Source organism: Delphinus delphis, chromosome 1, assembly GCF_949987515.2.
Source record: "Delphinus delphis chromosome 1, mDelDel1.2, whole genome shotgun sequence".
Classification (NCBI taxonomy): domain Eukaryota; kingdom Metazoa; phylum Chordata; class Mammalia; order Artiodactyla; family Delphinidae; genus Delphinus; species Delphinus delphis.
In genome coordinates this window covers 67,489,485-67,513,358 of record NC_082683.1, presented here as the reverse complement: position 1 = coordinate 67,513,358, position 23,874 = coordinate 67,489,485, and the positions used below count along the sequence as shown (strand labels likewise).

The 23,874-nt window shown below is 36.0% G+C and overlaps 1 protein-coding gene across 1 annotated transcript in view; it reads right to left on the bottom strand.

Moving 5' to 3' along the window:
- Nucleotides 1-6,577: 6,577 nt before the first annotated feature.
- MIGA1 (mitoguardin 1) overlaps nt 6,578-23,874 on the bottom strand; it is a 91,438-nt gene continuing 74,141 nt past the window's right edge. Inside the window, exons 9-16 of the mRNA XM_060006136.1 lie at nt 22,422-22,540; nt 22,093-22,165; nt 20,958-21,044; nt 19,444-19,542; nt 16,373-16,507; nt 15,215-15,268; nt 12,193-12,309; nt 6,578-10,436 (exon numbers count right to left, since the gene is read on the bottom strand). Coding sequence (XP_059862119.1) covers nt 10,218-10,436; nt 12,193-12,309; nt 15,215-15,268; nt 16,373-16,507; nt 19,444-19,542; nt 20,958-21,044; nt 22,093-22,165; nt 22,422-22,540 — 903 coding nt within the window. The 3' untranslated portion in view covers nt 6,578-10,217. The remainder of the gene's footprint in view (nt 10,437-12,192; nt 12,310-15,214; nt 15,269-16,372; nt 16,508-19,443; nt 19,543-20,957; nt 21,045-22,092; nt 22,166-22,421; nt 22,541-23,874) is intronic.

Below are 23,874 nucleotides of genomic sequence, written 5' to 3'. Positions count from 1 at the left end.
AGAAGCCTTCCTTTTACCCCAATCTTTGTCAGTCCCCCCATTATAAATTCTCACTCACCCTTTTCTTTCTTACACTTACCAATTTATAATTAACACATTTATATTTATGACCTAAAGGAGTAGAAACTGTCTTAACTGATCCACTCAGATTCACCAGATACAATAAAGCTCTTCATTCTTCCTATAAACTCTGCTAGCTACCCACAGCATGCAAGGCCTACCTCTTCTCCCCTCAATTCATCATTCATTCATTCAACAAATATTCAGTTCTAGATACTTAGGATACAGCAGTCACAAAACAAAGAAAAAGCCCTGCCATCATGGGACATACATTTTAGTGGAAGAGGGCAGCCGGTAAGCAAATAAACAACTAAGTGATATGCATTAGAGATAAACCAGAGCAGAAAAGTAGGGAATGATGGGAACGGAGTGGGAGAAAAATGGTCCAGAAGGAGGTGCAAAAGCCCCTGGAAGGATCCTATCTGACATGTTCTAGGAAGAGCAAGAAGGCTTCTGTGGGTGAAGCTGAGTAGGCAAAGGGTGAAATAATACTGAGTGGAGTGGGGCAGGAGACAGACTGTGAGAAACCTTTTTTACATTGTAAGGACTTTAGCTTTTACTCGAGTAAGATGGGTGGCCACCGGTGGATTGTGAACAAAGCAGTGACATAATCTGACATATTTTTAACATGTTCACTCTGGCCAATGTGCTGCAAACACACTAAATGAAGCAGGGAGACCAATTAGGAGGCTTCCAAAATAATCAGGATGAAAGGTAATGGGAGTTCGGACCAAGATGATAGTTCTGTAGGTAGTGAGAAATGCTTGGCGTATTTTTTTTCTTGGTACTTTTTAAAAAGTGGAACTGGTGTATAAGAATGCCAGAGATTTCTGTGCATTAATTTTGTATCCTGCTACTTTACCAAAATCATTGATTAGCTCTAGTAGTTTTCTGGTAGCATCTTTAGGATTCTCTATGTATAGCATCGTGTCATCTGCAAACACTGAAAGCTTTACTTCTTCTTTTCCGATTTGGATTCCTTTTATTTCTTTTTCTTCTCTGATTGCTGTGGCTAAAACTTCCAAAACTATGTTCAATAAGAGTGGTGAGAGTGGGCAACCTTGTCTTCTTCCTGATCTTAGTGGAAATGGTTTCAGTTTTTCACCATTGAGGACGATGTTGGCTGTGGGTTTGTCATATATGGCCTTTATTATGTTGAGGAAAGTTCCCTCTATGCCTACTTTCTGCAGGTTTTATTTATTTATTTATTTTTCAGTACACGGGCCTCTCACTGCCATAACCTCTCCCACTGTGGAGCACAGGTTCCGGACGGCAGGCTCAGCGGCCATGGCTCACGGGCCCAGCCGCTCTGCAGCATGCAGGATCCTCCCGGACCGGGGCATGAACCTGTGTCCCCCCTGCATCGGCAGGCGGACCCTCAACCACCAGGGAAGCCCTCTGTAGGGTTTTTATCATAAATGGGTGTTGAATTTTGTCAAAAGCTTTCTCTGCATCTATTGAGATGATCATATCGTTTTCCTCCTTCAATTTGTTAATATGGTGTATCACATTGATTGATTTGCGTATATTGAAGAATCCTTGCATTCCTGGAATAAACCCCATTTGATCATGGTGTATGATCCTTTCAATGTGCTGTTGGATTCTGTTTGCTAGTATTTTGTTGAGGAGTTTTGCATCTATGTTCATCAGTGACATTGGCCTGTAGTTTTCTTTCTTTGTGACATCTTTGTCTGGTTTTGGTATCAGGGTGATGGTGGCCTTGTAGAATGAGTTTGGGAGTGTTCCTCCCTCTGCTATATTTTGGAAGAGTTTGAGAAGGATAGGTGTTAGCTCTTCTCTAAATGTTTGATAGAATTCGCCTGTGAAGCCATCTGGTTTTGTTTGCTGGAAGAGTTTTAATCACAGTTTCAATTTCAGTGCTTGTGATTGGTCTGTTCATATTTTCTATTTCTTCCTGGTTCAGTCTCGGCAAGTTGTGCATTTCTAAGAATTTGTTCATTTCTTCCAGGTTGTCCATTTTATTGCCATAGAGCTGCTTGTAGTAATCTCTCATGGCATTCTTATACACTAGTGACGAAAAATCTGAAAGTGAAATTAAAAAAACACTCCCATTTACCATTGCAACAAAAAGAATAAAATATCTGGGAATAAACCTATCTAAGGAGACAAAAGACCGGTATGCAGAAAATTGTATGACACTGATGAAAGAAATTATAAAGATGACACAAATAGATGGAGAGATATACCATGTTCTTGGATTGGAAGAATCAACATTGTGAAAATGACTCTACTACCCAAAGCAATCTACAGATTCAATGCAATCCCTATCAAACTACCACTGGCATTTTTCACAGAACTAGAACAAAAAATTTCACAATTTGTATGGAAACACAAAGGACCCCGAATAGCCAAAGCAATGTTGAGAACGAAAAATGGAGCTGGAGGAATCAGGCTCCCTGACTTCAGACTATACTTCAAAGCTACAGTAATCAAGACAGTATGGTACTGGCACAAAAACCGAAATATAGATCAATGGAACAAGATAGAAAGTCCAGAGATAAACCCACGCACCTATGGTCACCTTATCTTTGATAAAGGAGGCAAGAATATACAGTGGAGAAAAGACAGCCTCTTCAATAAGTGGTGCGGGGAAAACTGGACAGGTACATGTAAAGGTATAAAATTAGGACACTCCCTAACACCATACACAAAAATAAACTCAAAATGGATTAAAGACCTCAATGTAAGGCCAGACACTATCAAACTCTTAGAGGAAAACATAGGCAGAACACTCTATGACACAAATCACAGCAAAATCATAGTAAGATCCTTTTTGACCCACCTCCTAGAGAAATGGAAATAAAAACAAAAATAAACAAATGGGACCTAATGAAACTTCAAAGCTTTTGCACAGCAAAGGAAACCATAAAGAAGACCAAAAGACAACCCTCAGAATGGGAGAAAATATTTGCAAATGAAGCAACTGACAAAGGATTAATCTCCAAAATTTACAAGCAGCTCATGCAGCTCAATAACAAAGAAACAAACAAGCCAATCCAAAAATGGGCAGAAGACCTAAATAGACATTTCTCCAAAGATGATATACAGATTGCCAACAAACACATGAAAGAATGCTCAACATCATTAATCATTACAGAAATGCAAATCAAAACTACAATGAGATATCATCTCACACCGGTCTGAATGGCCGTCATCAAAAAATCTACAAACAATAAATGCTGGAGAGGGTGTGGAGAAAAGGGAACCCTCTTGGACTGCTGGTGGGAATGTAAATTGATACAGCCACTATGGAAACAGTATGGAGGTTCCTTAAAAAACTAAAAATAGAACTACCATACAACCCAGCAATCCCACTACTGGGCATATACCCTGAGAAAACCATAATTCTAAAAGAGTCATGTACCAAAATGTTCATTGCAGCTCTATTTACAACAGCCAGGACATGGAAGCAACCTAAGTGTCCACCAACAGATGAATGGATAAAGGAGATGTGGCACATATATACAATGGAGTATTACTCAGCCATAAAAAGAAATGAAATTGAGTTATTTGTAGTGAGGTGGATGGACCTAGAGTCTGTCATAGAGTGAAGTAAGAAAGAGCAAAACAAACACCGTATGCTAACACATATACACGGAATCTAAGAAAAAAAAAAAAGTCATGAAGAACCTAGGGGTAAGACAGGAATAAAGACACAGACCTACTAGAGAATGGACTTGAGGATATGGGGAGGGGGAAGGGTAAGCTGTGACAAAGTGAGAGAGTGGCATGGACATATATACACTACCAAACGTAAAATAGATAGCTAGTGGGAAGCAGCCGCATAGCACAGGGAGATCAGCTTGGTGCTTTGTGACCACCTAGAGGGGTGGGATAGGCAGGGTGGGAGGGAGGGAGACGAAGAGAGAAGATATATGGGAACATATGTATATGTATAACTGATTCACTTTGTTATAAAGCAGAAACTAACACACCATTGTAAAGCAATTATACTCCAATAAAGATGTTAAAAAATAAGTGGAACTGGTAGGATTTTGGTAACAGATTCAGTGTGAGATGTGAGGAAAAGAAGTTTTGGGTTGAGGAACTGGAAAAATGTTTTCATTTACTGGGATGAGAAAGATGGGGAGGAGGTTTAGGCTGGTGTGGTCAGGAGATCTGTTTTGGACATGCTAAGTTTGAGAAGACTATTAGAAATCCAAGATTTGTCTATCTGTGTAAACATTCCTTGTATATTTATCATGAATCGATTAGATTTGTTCTCACTCTTGATTACATCAGTTGCATGTTACTGAAATTACACAAACATTATAAAAAGGAAGAAATACCAAAGCAAAAATAAACAGTTAATAGTTTTTATAAAAGCTAAGTCGAATGCTTTGAAGACGTAATAAAAGCAAATAGCTTATAAACATTACCATCAAGCTAGGTGTGGGGAAGACAAATGTAAGATTGGGTAGAAAATTATGAAAACCTAGGGGGATTTGGGACTCATTGCTTTTCATGTAACTTTTTCTCCTTTAAATAAGGGAAAATGGAAAACCCAGATGATGATTTTGAGGTATAGTTTCTACAACAAAGACATCTCAGAATACCCAGTAGATCCATACTCCCAGTAAAGGCCTTCACCCTCCCTCAAAAGATTGGTCCAAGAATGTGCACATATTCATTTAAAATTAAAATGTCTACATTATCTATATACAATTTATTATGATTCCCTGGTGTGATACTCAGTCACCAAAATAACCCCAAATGATCCCGCCTCCTAGTCTTTCCACCCTTGTGTAATCTCCTCCCACACTGTGTCAGGGTTGGTCTGTGTGACTAATAGAATATGGCACAAGTGATGGTATGTCCTGTTCAAGTCTAGGTTATAAAAGATACTGTGTCTTTTGCCTTGATATCTCTTGGATTACTCACTCTGGGGAAAGCCAGCTGCTGTATTTTAAAGATACTCAGGCAGGTCTGTTAAGAGGCCCACGTGGCAAGGACCTAAAGCCCCCTGACAACAGCCATGCGAGTGAGCAAATCTTGGAAGCAAATCTTCCAGCCCTAGTCAAACCTTCAGATGACTGCAGTCTCAGGACAGACCCTAAAACCCTGGACCACTAGAACCAGCCGTTCCTAAATTCCCAACCCTCAGAAACTATGGGAGATAATGTTCGTTGTTTAAAGCTGCTAAATTTGGGGATATTTTTTTACGCAGCAATAGATAACAAATGTACCCGCTTTAACCTACTTTTAAAAAAATTATCCATCTGCTACCACATTAAGCACTCAGTCCTTTTTAAAGTCCCTGGGCCTAATTCTCTCACAGTGTTATTAAATAAAAGAATTAGCAAAATTCTAGAAGTCACATATTTCAGGTGCTTTCAAATGTTGAAGTTCTTCTCTATATTTAAGTATTATGGTATTATTTCAGATAGCAAATTACAAAAGTTCTGTAATTTCCTATATATAAGTATACTTTGTGAAAGCCTTTTGTGACACACATAAGAGACAGTTAAAAGCAAAACGCTGAGGTGGTATCTGATATACCAGTTGCCTTGCTGAGGCTTTTAAGTACAGAATAAAAAGCACCATAGAAGGAAGGTTTCCTTTTTTTTTTTTTTTCCTGTACTGGAATTCAGTCCTTTCCTGCCCAAACGATAAAGGTTACTTAGGAGTTTTTCACTGTTCAAAGGTAGAAAAAAAACAAAAAAAGAACCTTATCAGACAAAAGAGCTGAGCAGCCTGATCAAAGATGTCAGTAGCATGAGGAGAGAAAGAGATTAAAGGAGAAGTGGCAGGTTAAAGTATTACAGAATACAGAGTGTAGGAAGAAACACTACATAAAAAATAGAAGTCAAAAGAAAGAACAGTAGGAAAGACAGCTGGATAAACCAAGTGAGTTTATAACGATTTCCAGCAAAGCCCTAAAAAGAGTGTAACAATAGGACACTGAGACTCTTGTAGAGGAGTATTTTAGACAAACATAAAAATTCAGAGCGACATGTTTAAAGGGCAAAATATTAAGTTCATGTAGCAGGGTCAACGAGGACGGCATGAGACAACAGGAGGATGGCAGATGACAAAGAAAACAGAAGATGAGACTGAGACATGGATCAGGTTTCCCATTCCATCTCCAACCCTATATCCTTGCTAGGAAAAAATTTCACCCATATTTGTATGGTTCGTTTATTAAGTAATATACTTAAGTTTATGTTTAGTTTAACAGTCTAAAAGTATAACTATACACATTTATCTATACTGTACAGGTTTATTCTAAAATAAACCTCTTCATTAAAAAGTCCCAAATCGAGAATACTGTTTTTATAACGAGGTAAACCCTTCTCACCATCCGGTGTCTTCAGTGGTGTCCAGGCAGCATCCCTCTCCTTGACTAAATGTATCTGAACCAAGAAGTGGTGGGCAAGGGGCATGTCTGAATAGGGAAGGATGCATGTACATCAATAAGAAATTTATATTGTGTTTGATGGCAATTTTAACCAAAACACTTTAAATTCTTAATAAAAAACACAAGTACTTTGCCTTTATTGATCACAAAACTATTTTCTCTCCCAGTTAGTACATAAAGAAAACATACTTTTACACTTGATTTCAGTATTTCTGCAGCGTTCTGTATTCTCCATGCCTGTATATGTGGTCTTATGGAGACTGAAAGCTCCCATAAGGTAGGTAGGGTTTGCTGAGACAAGTGTGACCTTGCAAATATATATAAGCATTGTATAAAATATTCAATACATCAGCAAGATGTACCATCACTTTTTTATTTGGCAGAAGTAGAAATACAGCCATGTTACAGTGCTTATTTTGGCTAAAGAGCCAGTGCTATTTTTTTCTGCTACTGTAGTGTTTCACTTTTACATAAATTAATAAGTGCAGTCCTTACATATAGGAAATAGACACATTTACTGATATCAGCCAAGTAAAGCTAATACACGGTTGTTCTCAAACTAAGCAAAACAATAACATAATATAATCATTAGGAACAAAGAAAGGATGCCCTTATTTCCATTAATCACAGACTATACAAATTCTTAAGTCTCACATACAGAGGTATTTCTAAATTTGATTAATCCAAGCAAAAAAAATATATTTTTTAATTCAGCCTATTTCTTACAACCACTTTGAAATATATATTCCAAATAATTTCCTAATATGTGTTCATATTAAAATAAAAGCACATTATGTTATGAACATAATTTAAAATTTCTAATTATGAAATGTCACAGAGAAGTATGTTAAATGTTACTTTGGCATTCCTATCTCACAGGTTTAAAGGAATAATAAACTAAAGAATTCTTTTGTAACGCAAATAATCACTCCCTAGATAATCATTTACGTGGAAAATATTATATCTTAAGGCAAGAAAAAGTTTGTAAATATTTTTTATGAAGTCAGTTAATTCAACAACTTAATAGAATCACAATAAATATATACAAATAAAAAATTTTTTTATGAGAAGGAAAAAGTTCTTTGGAGTTGACTATAACACTATGAAAAACTTGCCTTCTTTTTAAAAAGAATCTCATTTTGACATTTAATAAACATATCACAATCCTGCAAGAATAAATAACTAGCCTTTTAGTTGAACAAAGATGTAGAGAAACCAAAATAGAAAAAAAAATCATCAAATATAAATCACCTGAACACTTATCTTTTTTCTTCCAGAAAACAGGAGGGAAAAAAATGCATTTTCTCATGATTAATTCAAGGTCCTCTTATAATTCACATAGGGAAGTAGATGGTAGAACTCACGGTGGCAAAGGCAATATTCTGATAATACTACCATGAAGAAGTGTTAAATAGGGTTTTATCCTAAAAGGCTCTGGACTAATTTACTTACTTTTTATTTTTTAAAACTGCTTTTAACCCAATTTCAAGGCAAACTGAAATTGGAACATACGCCTCAAGTACTCTTCAGTGGTCAGAAATATTTTTAAGAGCTGTTTCTTTAGAAAGGTCAAGTTTCTTCCCTTATAATAGAGAGGGTTTTTTCTATACGTATTACCTTGAAAGTCTATTTGGTCATTCTTGTCTCTTAAGTCAAAGGCCACATAGAAAGCCTCTTACTAAGGTAGTAGCTTCTGAAATGACCAGAAACTAACCAACCTCAAGCACTGAATTTGAGGTTGATATGCTCTTAAATATGGGCAATTTCTTTTTTTTTTTAAGGTGAAGTGTAAAAGAAAAAACACCTTCTGGAAAGCCATTCATCTTATCTGATGAAATAAATTTCCCAGAGTTGTTTCATGTACTAGCAGCATTATTAAATAGTGCAATTCTTCAAAACAGATTTCAAACAATATCCTCTTCAAATAATAAAGTAATTAAGTTTACTTATAGCGTTGTTTATAAAACCACAGCTTAAAACATTCAGCCCCCAAACAGGAAAATTAACATAAGCAATAACTATCTTGCTTATACAATGATGGGAATAGGTGTGTGCACACGTGTGTACGTGTGTGAATCATTCAAGGCCGGTGGTACCTCAACAAGAAACCAAAATACAGGATACAAATTTAAAAAGTAAAATATTACATAATGCAATTTTTAGCTTTGATACCTCTAAAGATATTCCTCCATCAACAATAAGAATTATGAACAGCCAAGTGTTAAATTAAGAATATATGTAATATGTGTAAGAAAAGTCAAGGAATTATATACTCAAAAAATATGAGAGCAATATTTCATATTGTTTAATGTTGTAACCTATACATTATGGAACACAGTACATGCAAACAGCATAAAGGTTCTGAATGTCCTATTTTGTAACTAATATTATATAAATTTGGCACATATATAAACTTAAAACCTTAAAAGACTATGCTTCTTTCCCCACTTTTCATTTTCTATTCATTCATCAGAAACTAGGCACTTTAAAAATGCATTTAAAAAAAATATATTTTAGATCCTTCTGGATAACTCACTCCTAAAATGAATAAAGCCCACTTTAGGAGCAAAATCAACAAATCCAATCTATTGTTTTACTCAAACAGCCACTTTAAATAAGTGGCATATGATTTACACATAAAATTAATACAACTCTGAAAGTATCTAATATACTCTGAAGAACCTTATTCATATGAACAACGCACTTGTTCATACATCTATCATAAAGGACAGGAAACATACTTCCATACCATTAAAAAATATTTTGTTCTATATTCGGGGGAAAAACCTTCAAGACCTCCCTAAGATTCAAAGTATCAATGAATAACTTAAAAATATGGTTATAATATGACAAATTCTCAGTGTGCTAAGTTCTCTGTAGAAACAACTAAAAGCCAGTTTTGCATAAGGAGAAAGAAGAAATGATTTTACTGTATCAAGATTAATACCCTAGGATGTTGGGAGATGGTCTCAAAACTACATGGAAAAATTTTAATTGCCTGTCATAGTTAATAAGTGTTATATTTTTAATCAATATTCATTCAAGGGAAATATTCTAATCTATACCAAGATAAAAGAAATTTCTTCAGTCTCTCTATTGTAACATAGGACCAACTGTAATGTATTTTGGAAACTTCAGTAAATCTAATATAAACTTGTAAACTTCTCAGTGGCAATTCGTTTAAATGTTCTGTAACGATACTCGGCTATTACAATTTCTTTGATTCAAATACTTAAGCAAATGCACAAGCAATAACATAAGCAGTACGTATTAAACACCACTACTGCCTAAATTTGATTAAACAACAAATAACTTTACAATTAAAAATACATTTTCAGGCAAAGTTAACTTTGTTGACACTAGGAGTAATATATTCTTGCATGTGTGGGCCATAAAAGTCTTGGCTAAAGTATATGTATTCCAGGTGCAAAGCATAAAAACAAAGCTTTTGAGAATGAAACTGGACATTTCAGACAGCTTCAAGACAACAAATCAATTAACTCCCAAGTACTGGTTTCAATTCAAGCAGTATTTCTGTAAAATATACATTTCACAAAGATTATTACCTAAAGATTAAAAAAAAAGCACTTTGGATACACTACATGGGGATTCAATGACAGAACTTCTGTGTAAGTACAGTACAATCACTCATTCTTTACTAGGTTTTTTTTCCCTCCCTGAGTCCATATCCACCAATTCTGTGTAATATATGTTACAAAATCAATAGTTACCTTAAAATATTTCATAGCACACTGAAATTGTCTGATTTTTATGGTACTTATTGTACTTTGGCTTCTAATAGGCCACTGGGCATAACATGACTATGACTACTTATACAGCTACTTGTATGCCTCAGTGCATCGGCTCCAAGATAGGCCATTAAAAGTTCAGTGCGGCGAATAAGCAACTGCATGAGGTCTTCAGCCAAAGTCTCTATACTGGAGTAGCGCACCTTCTCAAAATCAAAAATGTCTTTGAGAAAGAAAAGAACTTGATTCTGGAAAATGAACACAAAACAAATCGGCACTTATTAGACCAAAATTATATTAAAACTAAATAGTTACTAATATTGTAACAAACAATGAATTAGGGGTCAGTTCCACTACTAATTTCAAATCTCAATAGAAAAGGAACCTTGAACAAGTGATTAAACCTTTTTGGGGAGTCTCATTTTCTTTTTCTGTAAAATAAGGGATAATTACTACCTGTCATTTTTTACTACTCAGGGCTGATGTAATGATTAAAAAAAAAAAATCTTAAAAAAAAAAAAAAAATCTCGGGAGGGTGGGAGGGAGATGCAAGAGGGAGGAGATATGGGGACACATGTTTATGTATAGCTGATGCACTTTGTTATACAGCAGAAACTAACATACCATTGTAAAGCAATTATACTCCAATAAAGATGTTAAAAAAAAAATCTCTGGGAAATGCTGGTAAATACTAAAGCACTGTATAAACCTAAGGGGCTACTATTAGTCCTTTCCGAATAATTGAAGTTTTCATTGTTACCTATGGGCACTGGTACTACTTTAAGACAGGAAAGTAAACTATTTCCAATAATTATAACTTATAAATTTCAAATGTACCAAAAATGACTTGACATGTGAAAAATAAAAATAATTTCAGGTCTCAAATCAGTGGAAGATCGTGAAGAATATTTCACTTCAGTAACTTAATACTTATGCTGAAACCCATTTTAAGCAACTTGTATACTACTAAGTAAGTCTCAGGTTGTTATGCCATGATGGAAAACAAAGTAATTCCAAAGAACAAAAAAACAGGAATATTTAATTTCTATCCTACAGAAATCAACTGTTAAGAGGTACTAAGAAGGCACAGTTTATAGATTTCATTGGATTTTATATCTGGAAGGGTCGCTGGCGATCAACCTGTATGGTTCCCTCATTTTATGAAGAGGAGGAGGACAAAGCATGATTTGCCCACAATCAGAGTGCTCATTAATGGCATACTTAATTCCCAGTCCAAACTTTTCCCTCTAAACACATACCTTACACTTGAGAGGTCAAGTAAATTAATCAAAAATTGAGTTTTCAATGACAGGAAAAAAAAAAATGTCCTAAACCATTTACATAAATGTTACATTAACGGCACATAAACAAAATAATTTAATTTTTTAAGTGAAGGGTATAGAGTAACATCCAAAGTTTCAAACATCAAAAACTTTCAAATTCATACTTATGTTTACTTTTATTTGCTCCTTGAAACTCAGCCTAAATTCAGGACTATTAAATAGTGAGACTTTTCTTGGCACTGTGCCAGGCAGAAATTTCTGCAACAAGCTGCAATTTGTGTTTTGGTAAATTTAAACTGCTGACTTTGGAATACAATTTTAAACTCCCACCTTATTTCTCACAGCTGGGATTTTATCATTCATATTACCTTTAACTAGAACTTATTTCTAAATTGCCACATGTGCAATAAAGACAGATATTATTTGTTTTACAAATTTCAGAAGTGTCCAGGCATGCAGAACTGTCTATAGCAATTTGTTTAACATTGTAACACACATGAGAACATGTACACATTAAAGAAGAAACTGATAAGGTGAATGGACTTGTTGAATCTTCTCCAGGATAAAACACCAAATCTATATAATACTGTTTCACTGGCATGGGTGACTTTTATAATCTTACATTTAAATAACATTCTTCTACAAAACCAAAACCAAACAGAATAAAACTTTATCCGTTTTTCAGTTTAGAAAAAAGAAATGATTCAATGACTGAACATACCTTAAAGAAGCAACATAAGTCATAGAGAGAATTTCTAGGACCCAAAAAACCCCAGGCTAGGACAGGGCTGATGTGCTCACAAATGGCATAAAAATGGGCAAAAAATCCATCTGGGATCTGTTACGAAGTAAAGGAGAATCAAGTTATTTTTACCTTCTTGCATTTGCTTGCTATCCATCATATGACCAGCTCTTTTTAAGGACAGACCAAGGGTCAATGATAAGCTAGCCTAATAAGACAGTTAATACACTTAACAAGTAACTGTTAGAGTCACAGAATGCTTTAAGTAGATTTCATATCCTAGCCAACAGTCTCAATTTGCTGAAAACATTATTTCTTAAAGGCACTTTTACCTCATAAAAAAGCAATCACAGTGCTGTAACCAAGCAATAACAAGAATGCTACAATGTTCCTTAGCAGTATAATTTTTAGGATGAATGAGACTAACATGGTTTTAGCTAGTTCAGTAGAATTTAAGAAATTCTACTCAATCACTTAATTAGATTATCTGAAAAAGACTAAAATGAATTTTTAATTGATTAAGCACAAAAATATGCTTACTAGAATTCTAACTTTTAGTTAAGGAACCAGATATTATTGAAGCATTTAATTAGGCAATGCACCTTCTTGTGAAATAGTAATACATACAGTTGTGATTTAGGAAACTCTCTAAGTTTATTAATAACTTTCTAAATCTCCTTTGTTAAATAACATCCTGTGAGATTTTGTCATAGCATCTACTGGGGATAAGTATGCCTTAAGATCCTGCCTCTTGGAGGAGTTATCTTCTATTTTACAGGCTCCAAGACGTCTTTTAAATCTCAAATTAAAAATATATTATAACAGCAGTTACCATTTAATGAGTACCCACTATATACCAGATAATATGCTAGGTTCTATTTAATTTAATAAAACGTTCCTGAAAAATTAGGTCATGTTAGTATCATTTTAATATGTAAAAAGTGAGACTTCAGAGGGGTTAAAAAACCTATCCTGGGCTTCCCTGGTGGCGCAGTGGTTGAGAGTCTGCCTGCCGATGCAGGGGACATGGGTTTGTGCCCCGGTCTGGGAAGATCCCACATGCCGCGGAGCAGCTGGGCCCGTCAGCCCTGGCCGCTGGGCCTGCGCGTCCGGAGCCTGTGCTCCGTAACGGGAGAGGCCACAACAGTGAGAGGCCCACATACTGCAAAACAAAACAAAACAAAAAAAAACCTATCCTAACTCACATACAGCTAGTTAGTAAAGGCCAAAAAGTTATCATGGATACATGGACTGTAGTCTAAGAGATGTTCTGCATATATTAAAATTCTAAATCCCATACTTATATTAACTATATATATTAACTATAATAGGAATTCAGACAGGTATGAAGTTAGCATAGGCTGAAGTAGAAGAGTCATGCTTCATCAAGGAATAACGTGAACTGAAACAGTAGGTAAAATTTATTTAAGTAGACAGGATAGAGTATGACATTCCAGGATAGGAAATAGTTCCCCAAGACGTAAGATATATAGCTATCTGTGGATACAGGAAGAATATTAGTCCAAGGCATGAGATTTATACTAAGAAGTAAGAAATAAGGTTAGGTATAATGATAATAATATTACTATCATTATTATTATGGAAACTACTACTTATTAAACTCTTTTTTATATTTACTCTTAATTTTATGTTTTATCCCATTTCATCTTTACAGCAGCTCTATGAGGTAGGTATTAACTTCATTTTGCAAACAGGAAAACTGAAGGTCAGCTGACAGTAACTTGCCTATGATCATAATGGTTAGTGCGAAAATCAAACCTAAGTCTACAAGTCTGTTCCCCAGCCCTAAACCAGTGGTTCTCAGATGTTAGAGTTTCTAATCATTTGGAGAGCTTGCTAAAAACACAGGGTCTTTAGAATCATTTTTTATACAATTTTTAAAGGTTACATTCCATTTACAGTTATTACAAAATATTGTCTTTTTCCCCATGTTGTACAATACAACCCTGTACAACATCTTTGAAACAAGAATTATGCAAATATATGGTTTCCAGAATTATTTTTAACAAGCACCTTCTGCAGATGCTGTGAGACCTATGCTCCAGAAACACTGCACTTGGCAATACTATCTCAAAGGTGTAAGGCTCAGACTTAGAAATATGGACATGACAAAATACTGTAGGTCAGTGGGCAAATGATAATAAAATAATAATAACCTACAGGTGCATAATGCACTGTGTCAAGCACTGTTCTAAGACACTACATTTAATCCTCAAAAAACCCCATGAGGTGGAAACTATGCTCTTCTTTAGAGATGAGAAAACTAAGGCATAGAGAGGTCAAGACTTGCCTGAGGTCATAGCTGGTAGGTGGCATCTGAACTCAGGCAGCCTCACCCCAGAGTCCATCCTCCTTTACCACAAGAGTGTATGTGAGAGCAGTGTGTGGTGGGTGAGATAGCCTGGAGGGTGCGGAGCGTGCGAGCAGGATATGACTTTGAGATGTTTTTTGGTAGGCGCTCTCAGTTGAATAAACCAGCTAATCAATCATCATTTCTCAACTGGATTACATGAAGTGGAATCCACTATGCTAAACAATTTTTTTTTTTTTTTTTTTTGTTGCGGTACGTGGGCCTCTCACTGTTGTGGCCTCTCCCATTGTGGAGCACAGGCTCCGGACGCGCAGGCTCAGTGGCCACGGCTCACGGGCCCAGCCGCTCCGCGGCATGTGGGATCCTCCCAGACTGGGGCACAAACCTGTGTCCCCTGCATCGGCAGGTGGACTCTCAACCACTGCGCCACCAGGGAAGCCCTAAACAATTTTTTTAATCTTAAAATATCATTAAGTGAAAAAAAAAGTCTATTAGCACTGTTTGCAACTTTAAAAACAGAGAAGCCAATGCAGTGCCAAAAGATCACTCATCTAGCTTGAGGGACAGTGCTTATGAGCTGCCATCCCCCGCTGAGAACTGACTCACAAGTTTCTTTGACAGGAGCTTCAAATTACTTTACAGAGAACTCCAAGACATAATGAATTTTACCTTCATCTGTTGCCTTTTCTGTTTCAACACTGACCAACAACTTGAAGCCACAGCCTAAACATATACAGAGGAGAAAAAGCAAGATTTAAATTTATAACTATATAAACTTTCCATTTAGAAAAGAGTGACTTTAATTAGAAATTCAAAGTTTAAAGATCTAAAATGTTTAAAACATTAACTAAAAAGAAATAGTCCATGTTCCTTCTATTGTTTGTAAATATCAATGAAAAGATGTTTATAACTTTTAAAATTAAATACAAAGCCACTAAAAGAAAAAGGGTGGACTCCAGTGACAAGGAACTTGGTAATTATAGTTCAAGTAATATTTTTTTCTTCAAGAATAGTAGTGCTGGAAATAGCTGTGAGTTGAACCAACAGTCTTATTCAAATAAAGAACTAAGAAACATAACCATAATGACAGGGACAAAAACACCCAAGTGGATCCTGAAGGAATCTGACCCTACTCTGGCATGACCCCACTTCGATCAACGTCACTGTCCCAAATCAGTTACAGAAATGGAGACATGTATCTTTTATGGTTAAAGCATACTTTGAAGGAAAAGTATTATAATATATATATTTTTTTTTCCTCCAAAAATATATATATCGTCTTTTCACTGAAATTGCTATATTTGTTTAGTCATAGAGCCATTTCAGTTACAGATAATTTTTTGTTAGGCCTGAACTAGTTTGAAACCCAAGTGTTTTTTGAGATCTGAAGAAATACTGGGTCCTCCAGGTCGAGGCAGGGACTGACAGAAGAGCCAAAAGGAAATTTCATCTTCAGATGTTACATATCATACACATCTGATCCCAATATCAAAGGATGAGCTCAGTTTCCATAACAGTCGTCTACAGGCAGACACATATATATAAATCTTATTCATCTTCCTATTTTGTTTTTAAAAATATATTTATTTATTTATTATTTGGCTGCACTGGGTCTTAGTTGCAGCACACGGGATCTTTTAGTTGCGGCATGCGAACTCTTAGTTGCAGCATGCAGGATCTAGTTCCCCGACCAGGGATCGAACCTGGGCCCCCTGCATTGGGAGTGTATTGTCTTAACTGCTGAACCACCAGGGAAGTCCCCATCTTCCCAATTCTGACTAATTTTCATCAAATTTAAATGGTTGAGAAAGGTAAACCACCACTTACGGTTTCTTTGAAGGAGGAGTTTAGCCAGCGATTATTTACTACATTCTGTATGGATGTGGGTGGGTTTTCTAAATCTTCAAAGGAATCCATTAATATAAAATCCAAAACAACATCATAAAAATTTAGATTTTTCACCTGCATTAAATTATAAGTTAAAACAAATTATTACTACATAGAGCTGAAATGAAGTCTGAGCCAGGGCTTCATACTGATACATTACAACAGCAGTACATTTTTAGTTGAATCAGATTATATCTCTGACAAAAACAGAGGAAGAAGAGAGACAACTATGAGAACAACTCACCACCAGAAATTATAATTCACATGACAGCTGTTCCCTCCTAGATCCTATCAGGTGAAATTAATCTCTCCCTCCACTCTATTCTAGGAGTTCTTTGTTCATGCTTTTATTGGGTTGGCCAGAAAGTTTGTTTGGGTTTTTCCATAAGATGTTAAGGAAAAACCCGAACGAACTTTTTGGCCCACCAAATATTATGGTATCCACAATGCTCATTCTGTTCCGTCATTTAGTTACTGGTGTATCTGCCTGTCTTCCCCACCACATCATGAACCTCTCGCTCTTTCATTCATTCATGCAAATTGTATTGTACTACATGCTGTACCAGGTGCTGAGACTTCTACAGTAAGCAAACTATATGCTTAGAGGTTAGTGGGGAAAAGACAGCAATAAATAATTGCACAAATGCACAATTAAAACTGTGATAAGCACAGTAAAGGAAAAAGTACACGGTACTATGAAAGCTTATGATGGAGCTTCTAATCTAGACTGGATGTCAGTGAGGGCTTTTTTCAAGGAGTGAGGCAAGCCAAGTACATGAAATGCCTTATCAATACTTGAAGGTAAGAAAGAACACAGTGATGTGGAGCCAAAGAGTATCACTGAACGTGTGCCGCAGCTCTCTACAGCACGGGGGCGAGTGCCTAGAGACAGGAGGAAGGGCCAGCTCCTGCACAGTTTATGGCCCAGGTTAATGACTTTGGATTTTATCCTCACAGTATTTTGGGGGGTAGTGGTGGAGGGGAGATGGATGATCAGATCTTCTTTTTTATTCTTTGGTAACTCATGAATCTATTTCTTTTTTTTTCCAGTTTCAGTGAGACATAATTGACATACAGCACTGTAAAAGTTTAAGGTGTACAGTATAATGATTTGACTCACATACATCATGAAATGATTACCACAGTAAGTTTAGTGAACACCATCATCTCATATAGATACAACACGGAAGAATTAGAAAAAAAAATTTTCCTTGAGAACTCAGGATTTACTCTCTTAATGACTTTCATATTTATACAGCAGTGTTCATTATCTTTAATGTGTTGTACATTACATCTGTAGTACTTATTTATCTTATAAGTGGAAGTTTGTACTTTTTGACCACCTTCATCCAACTCCCCTTCCCCTGACCCCCTGCCTCTGGTAGCCACAAATCTGATCTCCTTTTCTATGATTATGTTTGTTTGTTTTTAAAGTATAATTGACCTACACTATGTTAGTTCCTGGTATACAACACAGTGATTCAATGTTTCCATACATTTTAAAATCATCAACATGATAAGTCTAGTCTAGATATTACATAGTTATTGACTATATTCCCCACACAGTACATTTCATACCTGTGACTCACTTATTTTATACCTGAAAGTTTGTACCTCTTAAATCTCCCTCACCTATTTCTTCTTCTCCCTCCATCCCCCTCCCATCTGGCAATTACCTGTCTGTATCTATGACTCTATTTCTGTTTAGTTAAGTTTGTTCATTTGTTTTGTTTTTTAGATTCCACATGTGAGTGAAATCATACAGTATTTGTCTTTCTCTGCCTGACTTATTTCACTCAGCATAATACCCTCTAGGTCCAACCATGTTGTCACAAATGAGAAGATTTCATTTTTTTTTTATGGCTGAGTAATATTCAGATTTGTATTGCTCAAGACCGTTTTGGCAGAAATGTGGAGAGCAGAACAGAGAGGAGGAAGAGTGAATGCAAGGAGGGGAGAAGCAGGCAAGAAATTGGGGAATGCAAAACGCTGGGGTAGCCCAAGGGAAAACAACAGTTACTCAGACTACCACGGGGCGGGCAGCAACAGAGAAAAGTTGCAGAAACTGAAAGGTATATAGGAGTTAAATTGACAAAACTTAGAGATGAATATGATAAAGTAGGCGAGGACCAGTGACGTGTAAAAGCATGAGTCCCAGGTTTCGGGCCTGCGCAACTGAACGGATGCCAATTCCTTCACTGAGTGAGGGAACACCAGAGAAGGAAAGATCGTGCCTCCGTGTTTCTGCACCTACTGTCTTCTCTGCCTAGAAAGCCTTTCAGTCCCTTGCAAACTCATTCTTTTAGCTTCCATAACAAAATATTCCAGGCTCATCATGTGCTTTCTCTAATCCAGCGCAGAAATCAGCCATTTTTCCAAGAAGTCCTAGTTCCTTTTAGTGGAGAGTGGTACTTAGAAGTTAAAATCTGTGTGCTAGAAATAATTTCTTTTGAGGTGTTTCTGCTCCCAGACCCTCGCAGTGAATAGAGCTAGGAAGTTTATGCGTGTTTATGTATATTTATTTCCCTATCTATCTATCTATATTGTAAACTATGAATTCACACTGACAGCTCCAATTCCAATCCTAGCTTTTTTATACCTCCCTTCTCTGACAGTGAGTTATCTGGTTCTGATCATTCTTAATGTATTTAATTGTTTGTCTGATCCTGTGTATGCAGCCAATTCCCTGGCCCCACTGAGCTGCCACTGTCCTAGCTGAAACCATCCTTGCACAGGCTACCATTACCACCCTGCTGGCGCCTGCTCATTGACTTCTGGATGGAAGACAGGGAGAGAAGGAATGAAGGGCTTCCTAAAAAAATAGTATTTTCACCTGCTGCCTCAATGTATAAAGACTGTGGTTGCTCTTGTTTCTGACTCTGTCATAGCCACCATCACACAATTGGTTTTACTGTCATTTAACAAGGACAAAGAAACAGTGGCCTCAAATTATGTAAATATTCTGAGTAAATAACTAAGGGGGACAACTATTATAAAAAATTTGAACTTACTCCTCTAGCAGCAAGTTCCATTTCAGTACTATCCCAGTGATCAGTCTGCTCTAAAAAATAGATCATTTCATCAAAAACATCTTCAAACTTCTTCGGATTCTGTAGAAGAAAACACACTTTAATCCTAAGCCCGACTTTATAACAAGGCTCAAGCCTACAAAGTAAATAAGTTACTCTTCAAGTAAGTTTGTTAGATCTTCATTCTATTAGGTAACTGAATTAAAACGCACTTTCAAGGGATGCCGTATTCATTTGATTTAATATTTTGTTAGTCCAACATTTTGCAGAAGCCAAGACTAAGAATGTTATGTAAAATGTCATTCACAAACTGCTTACTACTCAAATATGTGTGCTTATTTAGGTCAGTCCTTAAGATGAAAACTCAGTTACAGCAGATACTACGCGATGCTTTCGATGCAGTTCTATTCCTTTTGGAGGAATTCTAGTTCAAATCAGTGGGTTTATCTGCCTTGGGAAGGCCAAGAAAGCAACGTAAGATTTACGCTGGGTTTATTTTCTTTCTAGTGGTAGCAATTTGATAGGCAGAACAAGCTACTGTGTTGTTTTAATTTTAATTTCTTTGACTATAATGCTATGGAACTTTTTCATATAATCATTAAACATTCTGTTTCTTGTTAAAAAAAAAGATTTACATTGGGAATTGCAAGTAGTTAATATCACCCTAAATTTATGTTGTATTTTTTAAAAATTTGCTTTCCCATTTATCCTGTATTTAATCATCGTAAGGACTCTCTGAAATAGGGTACCATAAATAAAATTCTATTCTACAAATGAGGGAACTGAGGTTCAAAGGGACTGGGTCTGAAAACCAGGTGTTCAAAGGGCTCAGAGAAAGTCTGGTTTTTGTTTTTTCCCTCATTATCTGGACACAACCTGCATAAAGGAAAGTGGTTCCTCACAGTCTTCATAAAGTTCTTGCCATTGCTTCTGCCTCTGTCAGTCCCATGAAGATGAGTAAGAGGCAGCTCAATTTATATTTCCAGATTTCTGAGATCTATACTACTTCCTGGAACCTTCTTACTGAACAGGATTGAGGGACGTAAGAGAAGAGGTATTAGAAATAACAATAGTGGTGGCTGTAGTAGCAGATCTAATGATAATTCTTACCATGACATTCACAAGTTTTATGGCAAATTGAGAATAATTTATCAACTTGATCAAAACAGTGTGAACTTTATACAAAGAAAACAAATGAACCCAAGTAGAAATCAATGCTCTTTGGGCTACTTATTTATTTATTTTTTTGGCCACGCCACACGGCATGAGGGATCTTAGTTCCCCAACCAGGGATCAAACCCATGCCCCCTGCAGTGGAAGTGTGGATTCTTCACCACTGGACTGCCAGGGAAGTCCCTGGGTTATTTATTTTCAATATGTGAACCTTTGTAACTATCTACAAAAACATTTTCTTCTATTAAAAATTTAATGCATCTTAATCTTCAGCTCAACTGAAATAACAACAATAAAAAAACCTGCCAACAAAACAAGTTTACCTTTCGTGCTTTTACAATTAACGCTGATAAAATTTTCCTCCCACTTTCAGCAAGGAATATCCTGTTGGCTGTTTCTGAAAGAATTACCTGAAAAATATCCATCCCCAAACAAAGAAAAAAGAGACCTATAATTAATTTGAATGGACATTTGACTTTATAGCATATCTATGCATAAATAACCCAAATACAGTCAATACATGGCATGTGACTCTATTTCAGCAGGCAGACCACAGAAAAGGTCCTAAGTTACTAAAATATAAATAGCTCTTGAGGGCTTCCGTGGTGGCGCAGTGGTTAAGAATCTGCCTGCCAATGCAGGGGACACAGGTTTGAGCCCTGGTCCGGGAAGATCCCACATGCCGCAGAGCAACTAGGCCCAAGCGCCACAGCTTACTGAGCCTGCGTGCTAGAGCCTGCGAGCCACAACTACAGAAGCAGCCCATACTCCGCAACAAGAGAAGCCACTGCAGTGAGAAGCCTGCGCACCGCAAAGAAGAGTAGCCCTTACTCGCTGCAACTAGAGAAAGCCCGCGCGCAGCAACGAAGACCCAATGCAGCCAAAAATAAATAAATAAATAAAACAAATAAAATTTTTTAAAAAAGAAAAATACTTAAAAAATAGCTCTTGAACATATAATAAAAAAGATTAAAGGGAGATAAATATGAATTTAAATTCTGTTCAATTTCATATTAGAAAATCCAAAATAAATATTATACAACTCCAAAACATAGAAAAATAAAGATAATTTTGTTGTTAAATGACCTTATTTCATTTTAGGAAATCAATGATTTCACATCTGATTCAAATAAAAATATTCTAGAACACATGCTAATTGACAGTAAGAAAAAGGATCTATATTTTAAGCAGCAATTTATACACATACATCTTTAGCAACAAAATATTCTATTCTGACAAAATGTGGTAGACCCAGGAAGTTATAGCAGAGGATGACAAATGAAGACAAATGAAGGGAAACAGCAGGCAGGAAAAACAAACTTAGCAGACTTTTTATTTGCCAATAGGAATAAGGATAATAAAGAGCACAGGGCTGTCCTGTTTATATGCAGCTGGACTCTATGGCATGAGGGTGGGGATGAGTGGCTGGGTGAAGTCACTTACTGTTAAAAAAAATACCTGAAAAGCCTGTCGAATACAGTGAAGTTTGGCAAGAAAATCACTGTCTCCTAGGCACTCCAACATTTCAGTTCTAAGTAATAAACAGGGGAGACAACTGTTAAAGTGCATTTAAGATCAAGCCTACTACAAATGTGGACTCGAACAAGGCTTAACCTCGGGACCTTAATAAAAAAACACATGTCTTTTCAGTACTGACAAAACATGTAAAAATAATTTTTTTTGAGCCTTAGAACATATTTTCCCCTATTCTAATAAATATTTTTAACAAATATCAGACAAACATAGCAACAGCATCTTAATATTTTTTACAAACATAAGCATGATACCTAAGCACTCTTGAGTAAATTTTTCCTTCTTCAACTAAATGCATGGCCTCTTCATAAAAAGGGCAGTGGCAAAGAGACTCCAGACTGTAGATATGCTGTACTTCTTTGTGTTCTGCAAGCTAAGAATACAGTGGGTTAAAACAGACTACACTGATACGAGAAGAAAAACTATAAAAAATAGAAAATAGGATCTTGCTAATATTAAAATATACTCAATTTTATTAAAATGTGAAAATAATTCAGTAAGATTTTATAGCTAGTAAGATCTGAATTCATTTTATTTCAAAATTCAGTTGTAAAAAAAGAGTAAAACTTTATAACAAGCTTATAGTTAATTCTGAATACAACTACAGTTCACCAACAAGAAAAACTGATGATGAAGCATTGAAAAAAAAGAAGAGAATTTTATCATCCAAAGAATGCTTAAAAGCATTATAACTCATGATTGAAAATGAAGTAAAGTTGTCTAGAAAAACACTGTAATAATCTCAATTTGGCTAATTCCAGGGAATTTTTTTTTTTATATGTAGCTTCGACTAACCTTTGTATAACTGAAGAAGAGTCATGTACCTATGGCTAGCATAAAAACTCTACAAATGAAATTCCAGCCTTCTGATAGTTCATTAAAAACCAATAAATTTGTTGTACAGCAGAAACTAACACAACATTGTAAAGCAATTATACTCCAATAAAGATGCGGAAAAAAAGAAAATGATGACAAAAAAGAAAAAACACTGCCAACACTATAGAGTTGCCAGCTAACAGGAAAACTCTGGAGTGATTTTATTTTTCAATACCAGGTGATCCATTTAAATGGGACGCTGTAGAGGTTTTTTGTTTGCTTTTAATAACAGCTTTACTGAGAGATAATTCACATACCATAAAATTCACCCATTTAAGTGTACAATTCAGTGGCTTTTTAGTATATTCACTGGGTTGTACAATCAGCACCACTTTCCAATTTCAGAATATTTTTACTATGCCAACAAGAAACCCTCTGCCCATCAGCAGTCGCTCCCTATGTCCCTTTCTCTCTAGGCCCGGGAAACCAATAATCTTTCAGTGTCTATGGAATTTCCCACTCTGGAAACTTCACATAAATTGAATCAAGTAATACGCAGCATTTTGTGTTTGGCTTTTTTCACATAGCATAATGTTTCCAAGGTTCATCTATAACGCAGCATATATCAGTACTTTATTCTTTTTTATGGCTGAACTGTAGGGATATACCACATTTTGTTTATCCTTTCCTCAACTGATAGACTTGTGGGCTGTTCCCACTTTTTGATAATCATGAATAAGAAAGACTGCTTTGAACATTTATGTACAAGTCTTTTATATTTTCAATTCCCTTGAGTATATATCTAAAAATGGAAGTGTCAGATGGTAACTCTATGTTTAACTTTTTGAGGAAACTGTTTTGCAAAGTGGCTGCACCATTTTCCATTCCCAC